General features: G+C 41.8%; 2 protein-coding genes across 5 annotated transcripts in view; both read right to left on the reverse strand.

Annotated features, from left to right (window-relative positions):
• LOC143289122 (uncharacterized) overlaps window positions 1-13784 on the reverse strand; it is a 25461-nt gene extending 11677 nt beyond the window's left edge. The window contains exons 1-7 of one of the 3 annotated variants that reach the window (XM_076597987.1): window positions 13734-13784; window positions 12560-12761; window positions 9488-9627; window positions 7264-8560; window positions 5012-5285; window positions 4142-4259; window positions 1476-1567 (exon numbers count right to left, since the gene is read on the reverse strand). In XM_076597987.1, coding sequence (XP_076454102.1) covers window positions 1476-1567; window positions 4142-4259; window positions 5012-5285; window positions 7264-8560; window positions 9488-9627; window positions 12560-12731 — 2093 coding nt within the window. In that variant the 5' untranslated portion in view covers window positions 12732-12761; window positions 13734-13784. Of the gene's footprint in view, window positions 1-1475; window positions 1568-4141; window positions 4260-5011; window positions 5286-7263; window positions 8561-9487; window positions 9628-12559; window positions 12765-13703 lie in introns of all 3 variants that reach the window. The other 2 variants (XM_076597989.1, XM_076597988.1) reach the window with 2 other exon arrangements.
• Window positions 13785-16738: 2954 nt separating this feature from the next.
• The window catches only part of LOC143289124 (uncharacterized), an 18395-nt gene continuing 15133 nt past the window's right edge, over window positions 16739-20000 (reverse strand). For both annotated transcript variants that reach the window (XM_076597993.1, XM_076597992.1), the window contains exon 6: window positions 16739-18712. In XM_076597993.1, the coding sequence (XP_076454108.1) occupies window positions 18588-18712 (125 nt within the window). In that variant the 3' untranslated portion in view covers window positions 16739-18587. The remainder of the gene's footprint in view (window positions 18713-20000) is intronic.

The following is a 20000-nucleotide window of genomic DNA, read 5'->3' on the forward strand; positions in this document are numbered from 1 at the left end:
TACACACTTTCACAACTCTACAGACCTAACACAAAACTACACACACAGAGCCACACATACAGGGCTAGACACTCAGTCTTACACAGAGTTACACACACACACAGAGCTACACACACACACACACAGAGCTACACACACACACACACACACACACACACACACACACACTACTCACGTAACATGATATTCATATTTTTCACATATATCTATACACATATCCATTTCCCAACTGTTGGGAATCAGTCCTGAAACGACCCCTTCGCTATCGGCTAGGCTCTAACCAACATGGTCTAATTCTTAGGAAGGAGCATTTGTTCTCTAGGGGGTTAGGGGCATGGGGGCACATTATATGGGGAAGGCAGTCAACATAGCTGCGACTGATTCAGTTTCCTCTCAGTTTTTTTGACTCACTTGTGTAAACAAAGTGAGTCTATGTTTTAACCCGGTGTTCGGTTGTCTGTATGTGTGTGTGTGTGTGTGTGTGTGTCCGTGTGTCTGTGTGTCCGTGGTAAACTTTAACACTGACATTTTCTCTGCAAATACTTTGTCAGTTGACACCAAATTTGGCATAACAATAGGAAAAATTCAGTTCTTTCCAGTCATCTTGTTTAAAACAATATTGCACCTCTGGGATGGGCACAAAAAAATAAAAAAAGAAGCCTAATTATATGCAAACTGCATTTACTGTTATATTTATATTTTTTGTATTCTCTAAACTTGGCACTTGACCTCTTATTCTGACACAACAACAAGAGGAGTCATTATTATCATTTTTTGTTCAAACAGGAACTTCTTTTGCTAAGCATGGAAGTTTTATTTATTTTGCAAACGTTTTGGTGCAGATAGTAAAAAGGGAAATTACTCTGTAATTAATGCTAGGGGACTTAATTTATCACAAGTGAGTCTTGAAGGCCTTGCCTCTCTTGTTTCTTGTTGTTTTTTCCCCAAGACTTGAACAAGAACAGGAAATGTTTAAGGACACGGGCCTACAAACCCTGTCAAAATTAAAAGCCATAGCAACCTGATGATGCACAATCTTGTCAACAGATAAGATGATATTTCCTTCTACATGCAGAGTGAACTGGACAATGAAATGAAAAGTGAGGTTCACCTTCAAGCAGATTAGGACAGAATGGACAAAAATGTTATGATACCAGTGTTTAAAAGCATTTCTTCTTTTTCTATGCTTGTAGGCTACAACTCCTACATTAACCCATATGTACGAGTGGGCTTTCGTGTGCATGACTATTTTAAACCCTGTCATGTAGGCAGCCATACTCCATTTTTGGGAAAGTGCATAGGGCACATTCTTGCTTCAATTACCGACTGAATACCGACTTGGATTACAGGATCTTTAACATGGGTATTCAATCTTTTTCATGCGCATACACAAAGAAAAAGCGGGTTCAGGCACTAGCAGGTCCGCACATACATTGAACTAGCTAGACTTGTTACCTTGTCATGCCATGACCCACCTGTGTGCTCTCCTGATGAGGTTTTGCACAGAGTAAAGACCTGACGGCGCCTTGGGAGGCAGCATCTTCACGGAGTAGCTCTTCTCCTCCAGCTGAAAATATCAATGATAATAACAATAGCAACAATAATAACAACAACAACAACAATAATTAATAATATAATGATAATAATAATCAGTATGAAGAAATGATAAATAATAAAATAATAACTAACATTACTACCACTACTACTGATTATTATCATTAACATTATCATCATCTAAAAAAGCACCTTCCCATATAAAACATGTTCACCTGCACTGTACAATGTAAAAACCGACATGCAAAATATACATCGAAACATTAGAATGAAAAGTTATATGCCTGACACTCCACAGACGTCCAACCAGACACTAAGTTCATTCACAACAACAATAAAAAATCATCATACACAACACAACTCTTACCATACATCACAATACCTAAATGATGCACACAGCAGTTCACACTATTTAACACTTATATCACGATACTTTACCATACCATGGTGACAGTCCCAGATACATGTAGGATGAGTTCTTAATGTATTTATTATTTGACACTAATATCACAATACTTAAGTCCAGATCACAATACCATACCAAAGTGACAGTCACAGATACTGGCAGTATGAGTTTTTAATATATATATATATATATTTTAGTAGTTTAGATAAAGTCACAGGGGAAGAGAGAATCAGTGAGCAAAGGTTTGTGCATGTATATATACATGCACAAACCTTTGCTCACTGATTCTCTCTCCCCCTCTCTCTCTGTGACTTTATCTTAACTATATATATACATGCATGAATGAGAGTGTGTGCACACGTGTGTATGTAAATGTACGAACATGCTTGGATTTATGTGTTACAAGCATACACGCATGTATGTGCTTGTGCTTGTGTGTGTGTGTGTGTGTGCGTGTGAGTGTGTGTGTGTGTGTGTGTGCAGGTTTAGTGTGTGTATGTGCAGGTCCACCTGCATACATATATTGTGTGCATTCAACACTGTGTGCATTCAACTTAGTGTGCCTATGTTGTAAGCAGTGTGTCTGCCTGTGTGCTGCACTGTACATATACATATGCGAGGTGTGTTCAAAAAGTATCTGACCTTAATTTTTCGTGCGTAAACAAACGAAGCTAGGGAGGCGTGGTTTGGTGCACGTATGTAGGTGACCCTAATGCGCATGCGTTAATTTTTTCCCACCTGCAGAAGCTGTCAGTTGACGGCAGACCGCCGATGAGTGAGGAAGTGTAAGTGAGCACCGTCGGATTTTCGTTTTTGACAAAATGACTGAAAAACTTGAACAACGCTACTGCATCAAATTTTGTGTCAAGCTTGGTGATTCCCAAGTGGAAACGATCCGCAAGATTCAACAGGCCTTCGGGGACGAAGCAATGGGCACCACAAAGATAAAGGAGTGGTGCAACTGCTCCAAAGATGACCGCACATCAGTGGAGAGTGAAGCACGTTCTGGTAGGCCCTCAACATCCTGAAATGGGATCGTCACTGACCAATTCAGGACCCTGGTGGTGCACACCTGTGCTTCGTCAGACTACCCACTCTCTTGACATGGCTCCGTGTGACTTCTGGCTGTTCCCAAAGCTGAAAATGCCCCTGAAAAGGACCAGATTTCAGTCCAGAGAAGACATCATGCAGAACGCGACAGACCAGCTGCACGCCATCCCAAAAGAGGTGTTCCAGTGCTGCTTCCGACAGTGGCAGAACCGTTGGGAGAAGTGTGTGGCAGCCCAAGGGGACTACTTTGAAGGAGATTAGTGTAAGTTTGTTGTATCTGGATACGAGTAGTTTTTATGAACAAAGGTTGGATATTTTTTTAACACACCTCATATATGCTCAAGCATATGTGCTTTTCTTTCTTTCGAATCTTGTCAAATATCAACCATAAAACTATCATATATTTTCAGAACATGAAACACCATCCGAGACGCTAGATTACCATCTTAAGTAACTACAGTAAAAACAAGTTGGACTAAGCAATAAAATAACACAGAAATGTGTCCCAGTCTTTATCTTAACACTCTTGTGTTGTTCTGGTTTTTCAAAGGTACGCAGAAATGTTAAAGATATTTTTCTTGGTTTCTTTTTCTTTTTTTTCTTTTTCTGCATTTGTGGGCTGCTGCTTCCTCATTCTCTCCTGTGCATGAGTAGTTTCACATGTACAACCATTTTTACCCCGCCATATAGGCAGCCATACTCCATTTTCAGGGGTGTGCATGCTGGGTATGATGTTATTCCCACAACCCACAAAACCCTGACATGGATTACAGGACCTTTAATGTGCGCATCTGATCTTCTACATGTGTACACACATGAAGGAGGTTCAGGCACAAACAGGTCTGTACACATGCTGACCCGGGAGAGTGGACAATTGTCTAACCTTCACCACCCAGTCGCACCAAAACTAAGGGATCAAACTCAGCAAACTCGGGCGAGAAACCATACGTACACCACACCCACACCTCTTGTTTTCTTTTTTTCCGGTGCATTTCTGACCCAACGGTTCATTATACGCAGGGCACCATCAACTGAGCTCCTTTCCGATAATCACTCAGACAAGGTGCCAGACTTGATGAACAGTAACCCCACTACCTCCTCTCTGAGTTTTTTTTTTTTTGTTTTTTTTACCTTGCCATCCTTCCACATGAGGTGTGAAAAGAAATGAGCAGTAGTCCCCTGGGAGATCAAGACGCTGCCATCGCCTGGGTATATCTCCACTATCTTCATGTTGGCCACATCAACAAACCTGAAACACACAAACACAGAGTTGGTATCCTTTTTTGATGTATTCTAATTAATGTCGCTATTCATATTTACATTGTTGTAAGTTAATGCTTGTTGATATGCATACACATATTCTCCTTCCTATGACACCTCATTCATTACACACCACAATCTCTTTAAACTTCAATTTCTTATAATGTACTTTTCCTCTAAATACATAACATGAACACTTTCTTACACTGATATTCACATGTATCCCCTTTCCTTTATCCACTACTTTTCTACTTTCCGTCTAATAACACTTATAGGGAATAGACGTTAAACTGAAGATAACACACAAATGTATGCACACACACACACACACACACACATACACACATGTACAAAACAAACACCAACAGGTCAAAGAAAGTAAAGTATTGGTGATTTTAGTTAAGTGAAAAAAGAAAGAAAAAATATACATATATAATAAAACTAATGAATATCAGGACAATTAATATTTTCCTTCAAAGTAATTATCAATCTCTTCAATAAAGAAAAACAAATCAAATGAGTTAATCAGTTAAAAAAATTCCAGTGGCAATAAAATTATAATGACATACTTGAAACGAGCAAGGGATTTCATCCCGTGCGTTCAGATTCTCTCGCTGCCTAGGCAGACAGCGTTACCACAACTACGCCACCAAACAACGCTATGTGAGAAGAGATGTTCAGAAGCACAAGCAGGTAGTATGAATAAGGCACCACCACCATCTGAGACACCTACCTACCTACCTGTACACCACGCCCTCCATGAGGAGGACTTTGAGCTGCCCCTGCCGGAACTGGCTGACAGGGTCACCTGACAGGTGCGGGTCCCCTTCCCCTTCCCCTTCCCTGGCGCCGCTCTGCCACTGGTGTAGGTGCTGGAAAGGGCAGGTGAGAGGCACGGGGGAGGCCAGGGAGGACAGCACGCACCTGCTGCCGTCAGCCGCCGACGCCACGCCCCCTCCCAACTTCTGGAGACCTTTCGCCACGTTGGTGGACACGGTCAGGTTGCACTGTGAAGCTGTAGGGGCGAAGGAAGGAGGGGAGTTTGGAGGTGGAGGGGGGGTGGGGAGAGAGAAAATATAGCAATGCAATGGCTGAAGCAGCTTCCTACATCGGCATCGCTCAAGACCTCTTGACAACATTCTGCTGCCAAGCATAGAGACAAATGGCCAGAATCCCCTCTCCCGCCCCCCCACCCCCACCCCAAATCCCCCACCTCCCACCTCCTCCAACCCTCTCAGTCCCTTAGTCAGTCCTCACCAACCCCCTCTCCATTCAACAAGACATTATGAACTGGACTAAATATGAACTGGATTCAAAGTCAAACAGATACATGCAGGGTTCGTCACTAACGGGAGCGCTGAGCGGAACGCTCTGAAAAAACAAATTGCACTCTGGAAAATTCCTTGACTCAGAGCGCTTGCGCTCTTGATTTTGAAAAGACATAAGCATACACTACTGTATCTAAATTGTTATTCCATTGTCCATCACAAACAAGAGTCAAAAGCGCGATCGTTTTGCATTTACCGAAGTTTGAAAGCCGTCTGTTTACATTTTGTTAGTTCAACCGGAAGTAGGCCTAGTGAATCAGGGGAGGCTATGCAAAAGAGCGCTCTTCAGACTTGAAGAGTAGAAAAGTGGAGCACACGATCGATTTCGCGGCCGTGCAAAATCAAAATGAATTTATGTTTGAGACTTGTTGCTCTATGCTTTTAGTGTGCGCTCTTGGTTTTCAGTTTGCGCTCATCAAAATTCTGAAACTAGAGCGCAGGTGCTCATGTGAAAAAATGTTAATGACGAACCCTGTACATGTCATGTTACTTTTAAAACAGGGTTAAATAAAAAGTCCCAACAGTGGTTTTTTTGTTGTTGTTGTTGTTTTACAACCACCGGGACAGCAAATTCATGTCCACAGCATCTAGGGCTCAACACAGGAAGGTGAGAGTCCAATCCTCTCCTTCCACTATTCTAACCTTCCCTGACCGAAGTCATATACTATACAGTGATGTACTCATTCACACCAAGATGGTGGAGTGTGAAAAATCGGAGTCAAGCACCTTTCTCAAGGACACAACACCGTGCCGAAACACACCCACCCTGGTCACTGGTGAACACTGGATCAGAAGCCTAACACTACTGAATACAGAACAGGACATTCAATGAGATGAGAGGAAAACTCACTCAACACAAGAGGAAAGCTCACCCAATACAAGAGGAAAACTCACTCAACACAATAGGATAACTCACTCAACACAAGAACACTTAGGACAAGACATGGGGAAAAACTCACTCAAAACAAGGCAAGAGGAAAACTCACTCAGCAAAAGACAAGAGGAAAATTCACTCAATACAAGAAGAAAACTCACTCAGCAAAAGACAAGAGGAAAACTCAACACAAGAGGAAAACTCACTCAACACAAGAGGAAAACTCACTTGACACAAGGACACTTAGGACAAGACATGGGGAAAACTCACTCAAAACAAGGCAAAAGGAAAACTCACTCAATACAAGAAGAAAACTCACTCAGCAAAAGACAAGAGGAAAAGTCACTCAACACAAGAGGATAACTCACTCAACACAAGAACACTTAGGACAAGACATAGGGAAAACTCACTCAAAACAAGGCAAGAGGAAAACTCACTCAATACAAGAAGAAAACTCACTCAGCAAAAGACAAGAGGAAAACTCACTCAACACAAGAGGAAAACTCACTCAACACAAGGACACTTTGGACAAGACATGGGGAAAACTCACTCAAAACAAGGCAAGAGGAAAACTCACTCAATACAAGAAGAAAATTCACTCAGCAAAAGACAAGAGGAAAAAACTCACTCAACACAAATGGAAAACTCACTCAATACAAGACAAGTGGAAAATTCACTCAACACAAATGGAAAACTCACTCAACACAAGACAAGTGGAAAACTCACTCAACACAAGAGGAAAACTCACTCAACACAAGAGGAAAACTCAACACAAGAAGAGACAAACTCACTGAGCACAGAGTCAGTTGGGTCCACTTGCTGCAGCAGCCTGAGGGGGTGTCTCCAGGTGGGGGGGCAGCTGTTGCAAGAGATGTGCTGGGTCACCCAGGTGTAGTGGTGCCGGCTCCCAGACCAGCTCTCCCCTCCCTCACCACCACCACCACTGTGTCTGTCCTGGCTGCCTGCTAGTGGTAGTGGTGGGGCTCTATTCCGTGATGAAACGCTGCACTTTCTCTCACCCCTGTATGCCTGTGGGGTATGCACAGGCTTTTGGTTGCTGGTGGAGCTCTGCTGCAGTGCAGGTGCTCGTTCCCGAGCTGGATCTTCACAGGACACCTGTGTTTTATCGGCTTTTTCAGCACACACACTTTTTGTGGACTGCGTGGAACTTGTGCCCTTGTTGTCTTCCTTCACATGGCTTGACGCATGTTCCTCGTCTCTACCGACTGGCGCCACTCTCAAAACTTGCGCTGTTGCATGTCGTGAGTTTGACAAAGAACTCTGAGCTACGGCTTCGGCCTCCATCCTTGCTTTGTTCGCACCGACACTGCTGACAGTGTCCCTGTGGCCAGTGCACGACTGAGTGTTGGCAAGACTAAGAGGGGAGCTGTGCAGGACGTCTGTAAGAGGGGGTGGTGGAGGCTTCACCGCGGTGTCCTCATTCAGCGTCAGAGTGTCATCACAGTCCACCATGCCGCGAAGTCCGTCTGGCGAGGACACCCGGCTGATGCTGGAGATGTCATGCTGTACTGAGAACGCTGACGACTGGAGGTCGCTGTGCTGGGCTGCCCTTCCCGGTGTCGACACCGTCCCGTCAGACAGGATCACTCCCGACGCGTTCACGGTGGTGTCCTCGGACAGAGGGATGTTGTTGACAGGGGTGCTGTTGTTGCAGTTTCGGTTCAGCGCTGCCTTGTTACTCTGTGGATATGCATCAGGATTCTGTGCAGCTTCACAGCCTGCCCCAGGGGTAGTGTCCAGCGCTGCGAGTTCCGACTCAACCAGTCCCGTGTCTTCACCCTTTCCACAATCATCATCCTCAGGCTTGGAGAAACAATCTGGATTACTGCTGAAACTCACCCCATGTTCGTGGGAGGAAGTGTGATGGACACTGCTGCTGGTGCTGACAGCATCTGGACTGATGTGAGACAGGTAGCAGACTGTGAAGTCCTGCCCATGGGGGGACAGAACCAAACTGGCAAACTCGTCACGGGACACGGCACGGCGACTCCCGTCTTCAAACACCTCAATGTGGCACTCCTCCACTGTCCTCCCCCAGGCTATCTGATCAATCCTGGCATACAGAGACTGCAACACAAATAGCATGTCAACAGTAAGGAAACACTGCTCAATAAAGTCATTTAAGTCAAACACGCACATTTTGTTCAACTGATAACTGATAATCTGAACAAATACTGAATACCAGTCAGTATAACAGTGTGTGTGTGTGTGTGAGTTTGAATATGTTGTGTATGTGTGTTTGTGTGGGGGTGTGTGCATGATGTGTGTGTGTGTGTGTGTGTGTGTACACATGCATGTGTATGTAAAACTACAAAATGATCTTTCTATGATACATGAAAAAAACAACTGATTACAATACAACTATCCTCAACACAACAGGAAAATAAGCTGAACAAATAATGAACAGCAATGAGTATAACAATGTACAAAGCACATGTGTAGTACATGTGCATTGTATGTGTGTAAGTAACATAAAAAAATGAAATATCATTTCACTTACAATTACAGCTGCTCACAGTGTGACTATCCTCAAAACACCAATACTATTGGCCACAGGACTAAGCACTCATTCTTGAGTTTGTAAGGACCAACACTCGCTATATCACAAACTGACATACATTTACAGTTGGGCTAACAGCAGATTGAGAGCTGTATTATCAATGGTTTCTCCAATGCAATGGGAAATCATTCACAGCTTAGCCTTTTGCGAAGGACTATGACTCTCAAACTAGGAGGCAAAATTGCACTGGCTCTTAGTGCTGCAGCCTCAGGGGCTGCTTAGCCTTTGGGAACCATCCCAACGCCGACTGTCCTGAAACCCTCTTGGCCGAGAGAGTAGGGATGAAACTTGGGCAAGACACTCTCCACTATAATCAAATTCTAGCCCAAACAGTCGGGACAGCAGTTGCCTTTTCCGCTGTTCTGATGGTCATAGTCGGACATGACTGACTATCATATATATATACAACATACTGTGCTAGATAGAAGACTGACCACAATGTCCTCTGGGGCCATGAGGGTTGGGCAGAGAAAGGGTCTGCAGGCAAAGCGGTTCCTGAAATCAACAGCCTGTAGCACCTTGGTCTTGTGAGCACTGGTCACAAACTGCGTCCACTTCTGTACCCCTTGCACACCTGTCGGCATGGAACACACGTTTTGTATTACTTGTTTTCCCTGCACACCTGTTGGTATGAAGCACACATTCTGTGTGACTTGTTTTCCCTTCACACCTGTCGGCATAGAAAATACATTTTGTATTCCTTGTTTTCCCTGCACACCTGTTGGTATGATTATGAAACACACATTCTGCGTGTCTTGTTTTCTCTGCACATCTGTTGGCATGAAGCACACATTCTGTGTGACTTGTTTTCCATGTACACCTGTTGTTGGCATGAAGCACGCATTCTGCATGACTGTTTTTCCCTGCACACCTGTTGGCATGAAGCACACATTCCATGTGACTTGTTTTACATGCACACCTGTTCGCATGAAACACACATTCTGTGAGACTTTTTCTTCTCCACTCCTGTCAACATATAACACACCATTTGTGATTTTTCCCCTTTACCTGCACACCTGTTGGCATGAAACACACATTCCGTGTGACTTTCTCACCCTGCACATCTGTTGGCATGAAACATGTTCTGTGTGATTTTTTTTTTCCCCTTTACCTGCACACCTGTTGATGTGAAACACACGTTCTTTGTGATTTTTTCCATTTACCTGCACACCTGTTGGCATGAAATACATATTCTGTCTGACTTGTTTTCCCTGCAGACCAGTTAGTATGAAACACATTGTATGTGATTTTTTTCCCCTTTACCTGCACATCTGTTGGCATGATTTTTATTTTTCATGACTTTTTTCCATGCACACCTGTCAGCATGAAATACATTCTGTGATTTTTTTTTTTTTTTCTCTCTTTACCTCCATTCCTGTTGGCATGAAACACACATTCTTCAGGACTTTTTTCCCTGCACACCTGTTCATGTGTAACACACATTCTATGTGACTTCACCCTCATTTTTCTAGCAACACTACAGGCAATCAGTAGACTGCAGTATAAGCTTTCCAAAGTGTGGATGGACCACACCTCTGCCTAGGAGGTAAGAGAAACTGAGGCACAACTGGGTCGAAGTCCACAACAGCCAAAATATTTTTCCCCTCTGCTAGACCTTCAGCAGTGGTCTGGATGCTAGTCTCTGGTGGAAGACAGTAAACTTAGGTCCCATGTGGATTGCACTTGTCTCACATAAAAGAATCCACCAGAACAAAAGGGTTGTCACTGGGAAATTTATGTAGTAAAATCCACTTTGATAGTAAAACATACTGTCAGACTTTTTTTTTTTTTTCCCCCCAAATTTAAGATATGGTGCTGCTCTGTCGCAACACACTCTCCCCAGGGACAGCAGCCCAAATTTCATGCAGAGAAATCAGCTGTGACAAAAAGTAATGCAATGTAATACAATACAATATGATACACAACAAAAGCACAGACAGCCCTGCAGAGGGTGACCCCATGATTGTTATTTGTATTTGTATTTGTATTTCTTTTTTACACAACAGAATTCTCCATGTGAAATTTGGGCTGCTCTCCCCGGGGAGAGTGCGTCACTACACTACAGCACCACCCTTTTTTTGTTTTTTTTATATTTTTTCCTGCGTGTACTTTTATTTGTTTTTCCTATCGAAGTGGTTTTTTCTACAGAATTTTGCCATGGGTTCTTTTACGTGCTCTAAGTGCATGCTGCACACGGGACCTCAGTTTATCGTCTCATCCAAATGACTATACAAATACTCTGAGCTCACTGTATCATATATTCATAATACATATCAACTTCAATTCTCAGCCTTAGTTTTGGCTTTGTGTGACTTGTAAGAACCGGTAAGCCAAATTACTTCAAGTTTAACTATATGTACAATATGAGTGGTTCTCTGTAACCTGTCAAACACTGACAGGCTGAATAAAATTCTACAAAATTAAGCTTCTTTTTTTTTCATAAGAAACCTGAAAAACAACAGGACTTTTGTGTAAAAGATATTATGTGTTTGTTTTTTTTTTTGTTGTTTTTTTAACATGAAAAAAAGAACAATAGCATAACAGCCAAAGGAAAATCTACAGAAAAGTATTTAGACATTACTGAATGCTGGATGGCTGTTGAAACAGATCACAAATAAAGAAGAAATAAAACACACATACCTGCATAAAGTATGAAAGCACTTCATTCAGTTTTGATCTCACGGGAATGAAAATACAGCTAAAAATACATTGGGGAAAAACCAAAACTATCAAGCTTGCAACATCACAAACATGTGAACTGTGATACAAAATATCAACAACACCAGAACACAACCAGGTGCACACACACACACACACACACACACACACACACACACACAGTTTCTTTCACAAACACACACAACAGCAATGTGTAGACACACAATTAGCAATATCATGTAAGCAAGCACACACACACACACACACACACACACACAGTATATACACATACGCAGACACACACATGCACACACACACATACATTAACACACAGAGAATAATACACACACAATAAGACTTTCAAAAACACACTCATACACTATATGTACTCACACAATATCATTTAAACACACACACACACACACACACACACACACACAGAGAGAGAGAGTATGCACATACACAGACACACACATGCACACACAGACAGAATAATACACTCACTCACAATAAGACTCTTTCAAAAACACACTCATACACTATGTGTACCCATACAATATTGCTTACACACACACACACACACACACACACACACGCACGCACACAAGAGTATATGCACATACACAGACACACACATGCACACACACACGTGTATACATTAACATACAGAGAATAATACAAACACTCACTATAAGACTCTTTCAAAAACACACTCATACACTAAGTGTACTCTCACAATATCGCTTAAATACACACACACACACACACACACACACACACACACAAAACCATAACAACAACCACACAGACAACCACCACAACCCACACACACCACCACCTTCCCCTACCTGCCAGAGGATGCTTCGGCAGGTCAGAGGGCGGGTCCTGATGGAACATGGAGGACCCACAGGCTGACAGCTGCAGCAGAGATCCGTCAGAGTAATGGACGTCCACTGCATCATTTGTGTACAGAACCATCATTGTTGGAACAGCCACCATCCTTGTGTCAGCTTTAACCATGCACCTGTTTGTAGGCGGTGGTGATCATATCTGCTGTATCAAAACATGTATTAAACAGGTGCAAATTATGTATTAATCCATATGAAAAATAAAATAAAATAAAAATAAAGGAAGAAAGAAAAAATAGAAAAGGTACTAAAGTTCCTACCTAAATATATTTCAACGGGAGTCCGATCCTGTACTTCAGTGTAATGTAAAACCCTATATAATGTATAGATCTGTAACACCCTATGTACTGTACACAGATGACAAGATCTGTCTACAATCCAATTTTACACTAGCAACAATAGCAGTTCATGCAGTTAGCTCTTAACAACGTCAACACACTTCTGTACAAATAATAATTATATCACCTGCTTCCACTCACTGACTGTGTTTCTCTTTTTGAAGTTTTATATTTCAATATTCACCTACTTATGCTGCTGCTCAGGCTTCTGTCTGGTACTGTCTATCAATGCTGCTTGGTATAGAAACACACACTCAAACACATGTATATCTGCACAGTAAGTTTACCTATTTGCATATTTTCTTTCTTTCTTTTTTGAATACAGCACTGAAATCAAAGGCTTGGGTACAGGTAGGTGAAAATGTCCGGGCATCCGTTTATGACTAAATTCGTAAAAGAAGCATCGATATTGACATGATAGTACCACAGAAGAAATTCACAAACACATCCCCCCTCCACCTCTCTCCCTCTGTTGTGTGTGTGTGTGTGTGTGAGAGAGAGAGAGAGAGAGAGAGAGAGAGAGAGAGAGAGAGAGAGAGAAAGTGAGAGAGGGAGACTCACAGTGTGTGTGTGTGTGTGTGTGTGTGTGTGTGTGTGATTCACTGTGTATGTGCGTGCGTGCGTGCGTGCGTGCGTGTGTGTGTGTGTGTGTGTGTGCACTTCAAAAACAAAAATAAGTCATTCTTAACGATGGTTCCTATTCAGTCTACACTGCAGTATAGCATGACAATTATACGGGCACGTACAAAGTAAATAATACTCTCACAACAGATTACCAAGTCAAGGTTCACATCGTGCGCCATCGGCCATGTTTGCCAAGGCAGCTGCAAGTGCAGACGTGTTCAGCCAATCAAACGCTTCGGCACTTTGAGCTTCCTGCGGTGCCCGAGTTGAAAATGCTCCCCATACCTGACTTGTGTATCCTAGACAATTGTGTAGTTGTTGACATAAAAAAACAACAATTGCTGCTCAAGACGTAAACAAATTGAGTAAACAATTTTCTATCCGTAGTTTACGCGTGCCTCTGAGCGCTAAAATACATCACTTTTTAATTTTAGAAAATACAAAAAAACACCAACAGAAAGTGATTTTGATCAGTAGCCTACTTTGGCTCATCCTAAGTTGTTTTTTGAATCTTAGGTTGTTGTTGCGTTTTTTTGTTTTTTGTTGTTGTTGTTGTTGTTTTTCTTCTCTTCTTGGCACTGAGCCACTTTTTGCATCAGTGGTTGTTCGACAAGCCCTAGAATGAGTTCATTAGAATTAAATGCATACCACACAACACACCGGCCGTCCCTCTGTATGTGTGTGTGTGGAGGGGGGGGGGAGAGCGAGGGACGGATCAGGGGGTTGGGGGGGACTGAGGAGGGGGGGGTGGTCATGGGGGCTGTGGGGGGGAGGAGGAGGTATATGTATATGGCCAGTGTGGAGAGGCGGCCGGGGGGTAGGGGGGGGGAGGAGTTGGATGGTGTGTGTGTGTGTGTGTGTGAGGCGAATTATGTGAGAAAGTTTTGTGACTTCAGAGTGACGTAAAAAAAATAAATGGGTGTCAATTGCGACTTCAACTGAAGGAGCGTTCATTGTGACTATGGAGTGATTTACAAAGCAAAATAAGGGGGTTAATTGTGACTCCAGAGTGACGTCACAGAATAAACAATGAGTATTACGTGTGACTAACGCAAAATAAAATAGGAGTGTCACAAGCTAATTGTGACTTCAGAATGACATCACAAAATAAAGGAGCCTGGTTGAATGTGACTTTAGAGTGACTTGAAAATAATAAAGTAGGAGTGTTAACTGTGACTTCAGAGTGACGTTACAAAATAAACTAGGAGTGTTAATTGTGATTTAGAGTGACGTCACAAAATAAAATAGGGGTGTTAATCAGTTATGACTTCAAAGTGTTGGCACACAGCACCACTGCGGTGTGTTGATTGTGACTTGACGATGATGATTTTAAAGGTAGTAGGAGCGACACCAAGTCAAATTGGCCTTTAAAAAACTTTAGCAAACAGAGAAACCAAAAAGTGACATGACGTGGGGGTGGGGGGTGGGGGTGGCAAAAGAGAGCTGTAAAAAAAAAAAAATGGAGGTGACATCTATACTTCAGGGGTGACATCAAAATTTCAACGTGGCGTCAGCGAGCTATGCCAAGATGTAACTGGAGTGAGATCACTTCAGTGTGGAGTCAGAGCGCTGTTACAGCTAAAAATAACAATTCGTAACATGTCCGAATTCTTCCCCCAACTGGGAAATAATTTATTTCGTGTGTCCCAGGGGGACATTGAAACATTACACACATTCATGTTTTACACATATAAAAAGAGTGATGTTAAAAACTTGAAATAGGCTCATTCGTTCAATCACTCAGTGTACACATTAGTACTATTTCACTCATTATACAAACAAACAAAAATTTCATATCAATATATAGACAGTGATTACTTTTTGACCAGCTTCCCCCATCTTGTCCGACGGTCTCCAGCTATTCTTAGTGTGCTGATGAGAGGGAGGTGGCAGAATGGTGAGACATTTATCTGCCAGTACCAGAAGTGGCATGATTATTACAGTATATTGTACTGTATTGTATTTCTCTTTTGTTGTCAAAACAGATTTCTTTGAGTAAAATTCGGGCTGCTCTTCCCATTCAGGGAGAGCGCGTCGCTACACACTGAGAGCGCCACCCTTTTTTTTTTTTTCTTTTTTTTTTTTTTTCTTCTGCGCACAGTTGCTTTTTTGTTGTTGTTGTTGTTGTTTGTTTGTTTGTTGTTGTTGTTTTTCCTGTCGAAGTGGATTTTTCTACAGACTTTTGCCAGGGACAACCCTTTTGTTGCCGTGGGATCTTTTACGTGTGCTAAGTGCATGCTGCACACGGGACCTCGGTTCATCGTCTTATCCGAATGACTAGTGTCCAGACCACCACTCAAGGTCTAGTGGAGGGGGAGAAAATATTGGCGACTGTACCGTGATTCGAACCAGTGCTCTCAGATTCTCTCGCTTTTCAGTTACAAGCGGACGCGTTACCTCTAGGCCATCACTCCATGTGGCTTGAAATTGACGTCACTCGATAAAAGCAGAATGACCTGATGTCAAAGGAACGTCAAAAAGGCTGCTGCAACTACAAGTGGAACAAGAATGGCCTATATTCAGAGTGATGGCAGCTACTGCAGTCTCACAAACCATACAACAGGAGTGAACTAGTTTCAGAGCAGAGTCAAAAGGAAAGAAAGGATTTGTTACAGATGATTTGTGTGTTTCTGAATTTTTGTAATATGCTCAAAGGAGGCAAAAAAACAAAAACAAAAAACAAAAAAACAACAACAACAAAACAAAACAAAAGTCATTAAAAATTAGCTGTAAGTATGATGATTAAATTTGCAAATGTTGCCTCGCTACACTTTTGGTGTTAAAAGACATTTATGTTTTTTTCAACTTTTATGTGACATTGTTGTATGTTTCGAAATGTTTGTTCTGGGCATGAAAACATTATTTTGTAGTAATCGTCCATACTCTAATAGGAGTGAAAGGATAATTAAAAACTTGAAATTTGAACCTTGGAGTAGGAAAGTACAGATACCATCTGCAACAAAAGGTGTCACAGTGTCTTGCCTTGGTTCATGTTCACAATGCTGAAGAGAAGAACAGTGTCACTGATTACTGACGCGTCACTGGATACGCGTGAACACACACACACACACACACACACACACACACACACGCGCGCGCGCGCGCGCGCGCACGCACGCACGCACGCACGCACGCACGCACAGAGAGAGAGAGAGAGTGGACACTGGAATTATTTATTGTCATTGCCAAGAAAGGTCTTTTGACAAGGGGGCAACAGCATAAATTCATATATTTTAGCTTCAAAACAACCAAAAAAAAACCCAACTATATTTGTTCTCTGAACCCTTCAGTCAGTTTAAACCAAGAAAATATGCAATACTTGGAAACACTCAAGTCACATCCTGAGAAAAACTCAACGAAACGGAACTAAAGAAAAACAAAAATGTTATGAAAATAAAATATCTAAATGAATGGGGACTGACTCGACCATCCATTCAAAAATATATCAAACCAATACATACTGCCTCAACAATACACTCAAGTATGCAATGTTATGTTTTCTGTTTTGTCCAAATAAAATAGCAACTTATGTACTAACTTTTATTAAGTATCTTCTATGCTGTTGATACTATTCTGACTTATGAACCTTTGTCTCATTGTTTGAGCTTCTGCAATGAATTTAGCAACCGATCTAATTATGATTTCATTATCACATGACAAAGCAGTAACAACATCATGGCTTTTAGCCATCTCTGTGTTAAAGAATATGCATTTTTCTCGCACAGTATTATAAATTTCACACTGAAAAAGAAAATGTTTTTCATCATCCACCTGGTATCCACAGAGAGGACCAGGTGATTGTATAGAAGTCCCAGGTTCAAACCATCTCCTGTTTGCATTAAACCCTAGAGTTCTTAACCTAAATCTCGCATAATTTATTCTGTGCCATTTGTCTGTAATGATTCTGAGATATGTTTCAGGTTGAAATATACTTTTAAAAGAAAAGAACCAACTATATTTTTCTTTACTTTCCCTGTCAGAATGTCAGTTTTGTTTGAAGGAACAAATGAGTCTGTCTCTGAATTCTGCAATAAACTGCTGTTCGTTTCCTACACCCTGGGACAACCACACAATTCCAAAATCATGTTCAGTCAGAACCTTATTCACTCTATAGCACCAGTTTTCTTTACCTAACTCCATCTGCAAAAGCATCATATCATAGGCCTGTTTGCTCAGACGTGTTTGTGGAAGCTTTAACAATTTTAACCAATACATTTGACAAAAGTTCTTATATACAAAGGGTATCTTTCAGTTTCCCCATATAAAACCGTATTGGATGAATGGATTGGAACATGCAGAAAACGTTTAATTGCATAAGTATGTATGAGAGAGAGAGAGAGAGAGAGAGAGAGAGAGAGAGAGAGAGAGAGAGAGAGAGAATGAATTCATCAGCAAGGAGTTTCTTCACATCTGTTTATTTGTCAACGTTTCATTCACACAATCGTTTTTTTAGGTATTGAACGGGGGGTGTTGTGCTAAATGTGAAGTTAGTTGCCGATTCTTTAGTGATACTGTGCTTCAAATCACACACAAAAACAAACAATGAGTCTTACTTAACAACCAACAGTTGTTGTTATTCATCTTTCATTTTATTGTCGTACATTTTGCTATACCTTCTTTTTTTTCTTTCATCTTTGTTACGTTTGTGTTATAACAGAAGACAATGAGGAACAGATATAATATAGAGAAGAAAAACAGAAAAAAGAAGAAAAAAAATGGGAGGGGAAGGAGATATTTGGAAGACGAGAGCTTGTCAAAAACGTAAAGAACAGAACACAACAGAATATATTTTTTTAATCAAACAATAGTCAATGGGTTTTAAGATATTAATTTTTTAACGCACTCTATTTCTTTTCAAACATAACAGTGACATTATGGTTTATAATGACAACAACGGGAATAAGTAAGTGAACAATCTGAAAGGGAGAATAACTGGCCGTCACGAGTGAGTTAAAATCAGTTAAACGAAAGGTGCGTTTTTCTGGCATTCTTCATAGGGCATGGCTTCAGGGCAGTAGGGCAGCTTTCACCTCCGCCTTCTTCTTCCTCAACTGATTGGTCCTGGTCTTGGCTTGCCAGGCATTCTGCTTGCAGCACATGCACGACATCACAGTTAGCAAGAAGATGAGACCTGCAACACACACACACACACAGCGAGTGACGGGGTGCAGGAAGGAAGGAAGGATGGTATGAGGGAAGAAAGGAAGGGAGAGACAGAACAATTAATATCTGGATGGATGAAAGAACAATGGCGCTGATAAGGAAAAGGATTTAAACAGCAAATAAAGAGAAGTGACTCTTTCATTTACAAGGCACACAACTTCAAGTCACTCGTGCTTGTGCTAAAGATCGAGCTGGCACACAGATAAAGGTTCACTGGAACAAACCCAGACACTTCCTAAAAAGGAAGTTCCGTATTTTTGTCCTCATCCGATCTTTTGACATATGCACACAGCAGCAATGACAAAAGAAATGCGCAAACATGATTATCAATATCAGCTTTTATTCGAGACTTGCATAGATTTTTAGTCTCAGATATGCTACACAGAATTAAGGAAAAATACAGAACAAACGCATGGCGCCTTGAATGATTTTTTTAATGGACATTTCACTCGAAACGAAGTGCAATAAGGGTAGGGGGGAGAAACGGATCAAACAACTATAAAGAGAAGCAACTCTCTCCATTGACAAGGTACACAATTTCAAGGTAGTGCTACTTATGCTACCTATTCAGCTGGCACCATTGACAAGGTACACAATTTCAAGGTAGTGCTACTTATGCTACCTATTCAGCTAGCACTCGGGCAAATAAAAAGTACATTAGAAGAGACCCAGACACTTCCTCACACTGATGCGTTTCCACATTTCTTCCGCCAAGTTGGTTGCCTTGTGAATGGAGATCGAGAGTTACTTGTCTTTAGTGTTGGTTAGTCTGGATGGATGATTAGTTGGGTGGATGGAGGGAATAAGGAATAACATAAGTACAGGCAGAACAATAGTATCAGTATCAGTATCAGTAGCTCAATGAGGCGTCACTGCGTTCGGTCAAATCCATATACCCTACACCACATCTGCCAAGCAGATGCCTGACCAGCAGCGTAACCCAACGCGCTTAGTCAGGCTTCGAGAAAAAAAAACCAAAAAACCCACAAAAAACAGAAAGAGCCAGAAGATGAGAACTGCAACACTCACACTCAGTAATGGAGTGACGGAAGGAAGGAAGGAAGGAATAGAACCCCCCCCCCCCCACCCCCCACCCCAAAAAAAAATGAACATCTCGATGGATGGCTAGATGGATGGATGGATGGATGGATGGATAGATGGATGGATGGATGGATAGATGGATGAAGGAAACAAAGACAGGAATGAACAAACAAATTCGTTCAGCAGAGAGTCAGGGCAGCAGTGTCAGAAAGAAT

This window comes from Babylonia areolata, chromosome 13 (assembly GCF_041734735.1).
Source record: "Babylonia areolata isolate BAREFJ2019XMU chromosome 13, ASM4173473v1, whole genome shotgun sequence".
Lineage (NCBI taxonomy): Eukaryota > Metazoa > Mollusca > Gastropoda > Neogastropoda > Buccinidae > Babylonia > Babylonia areolata.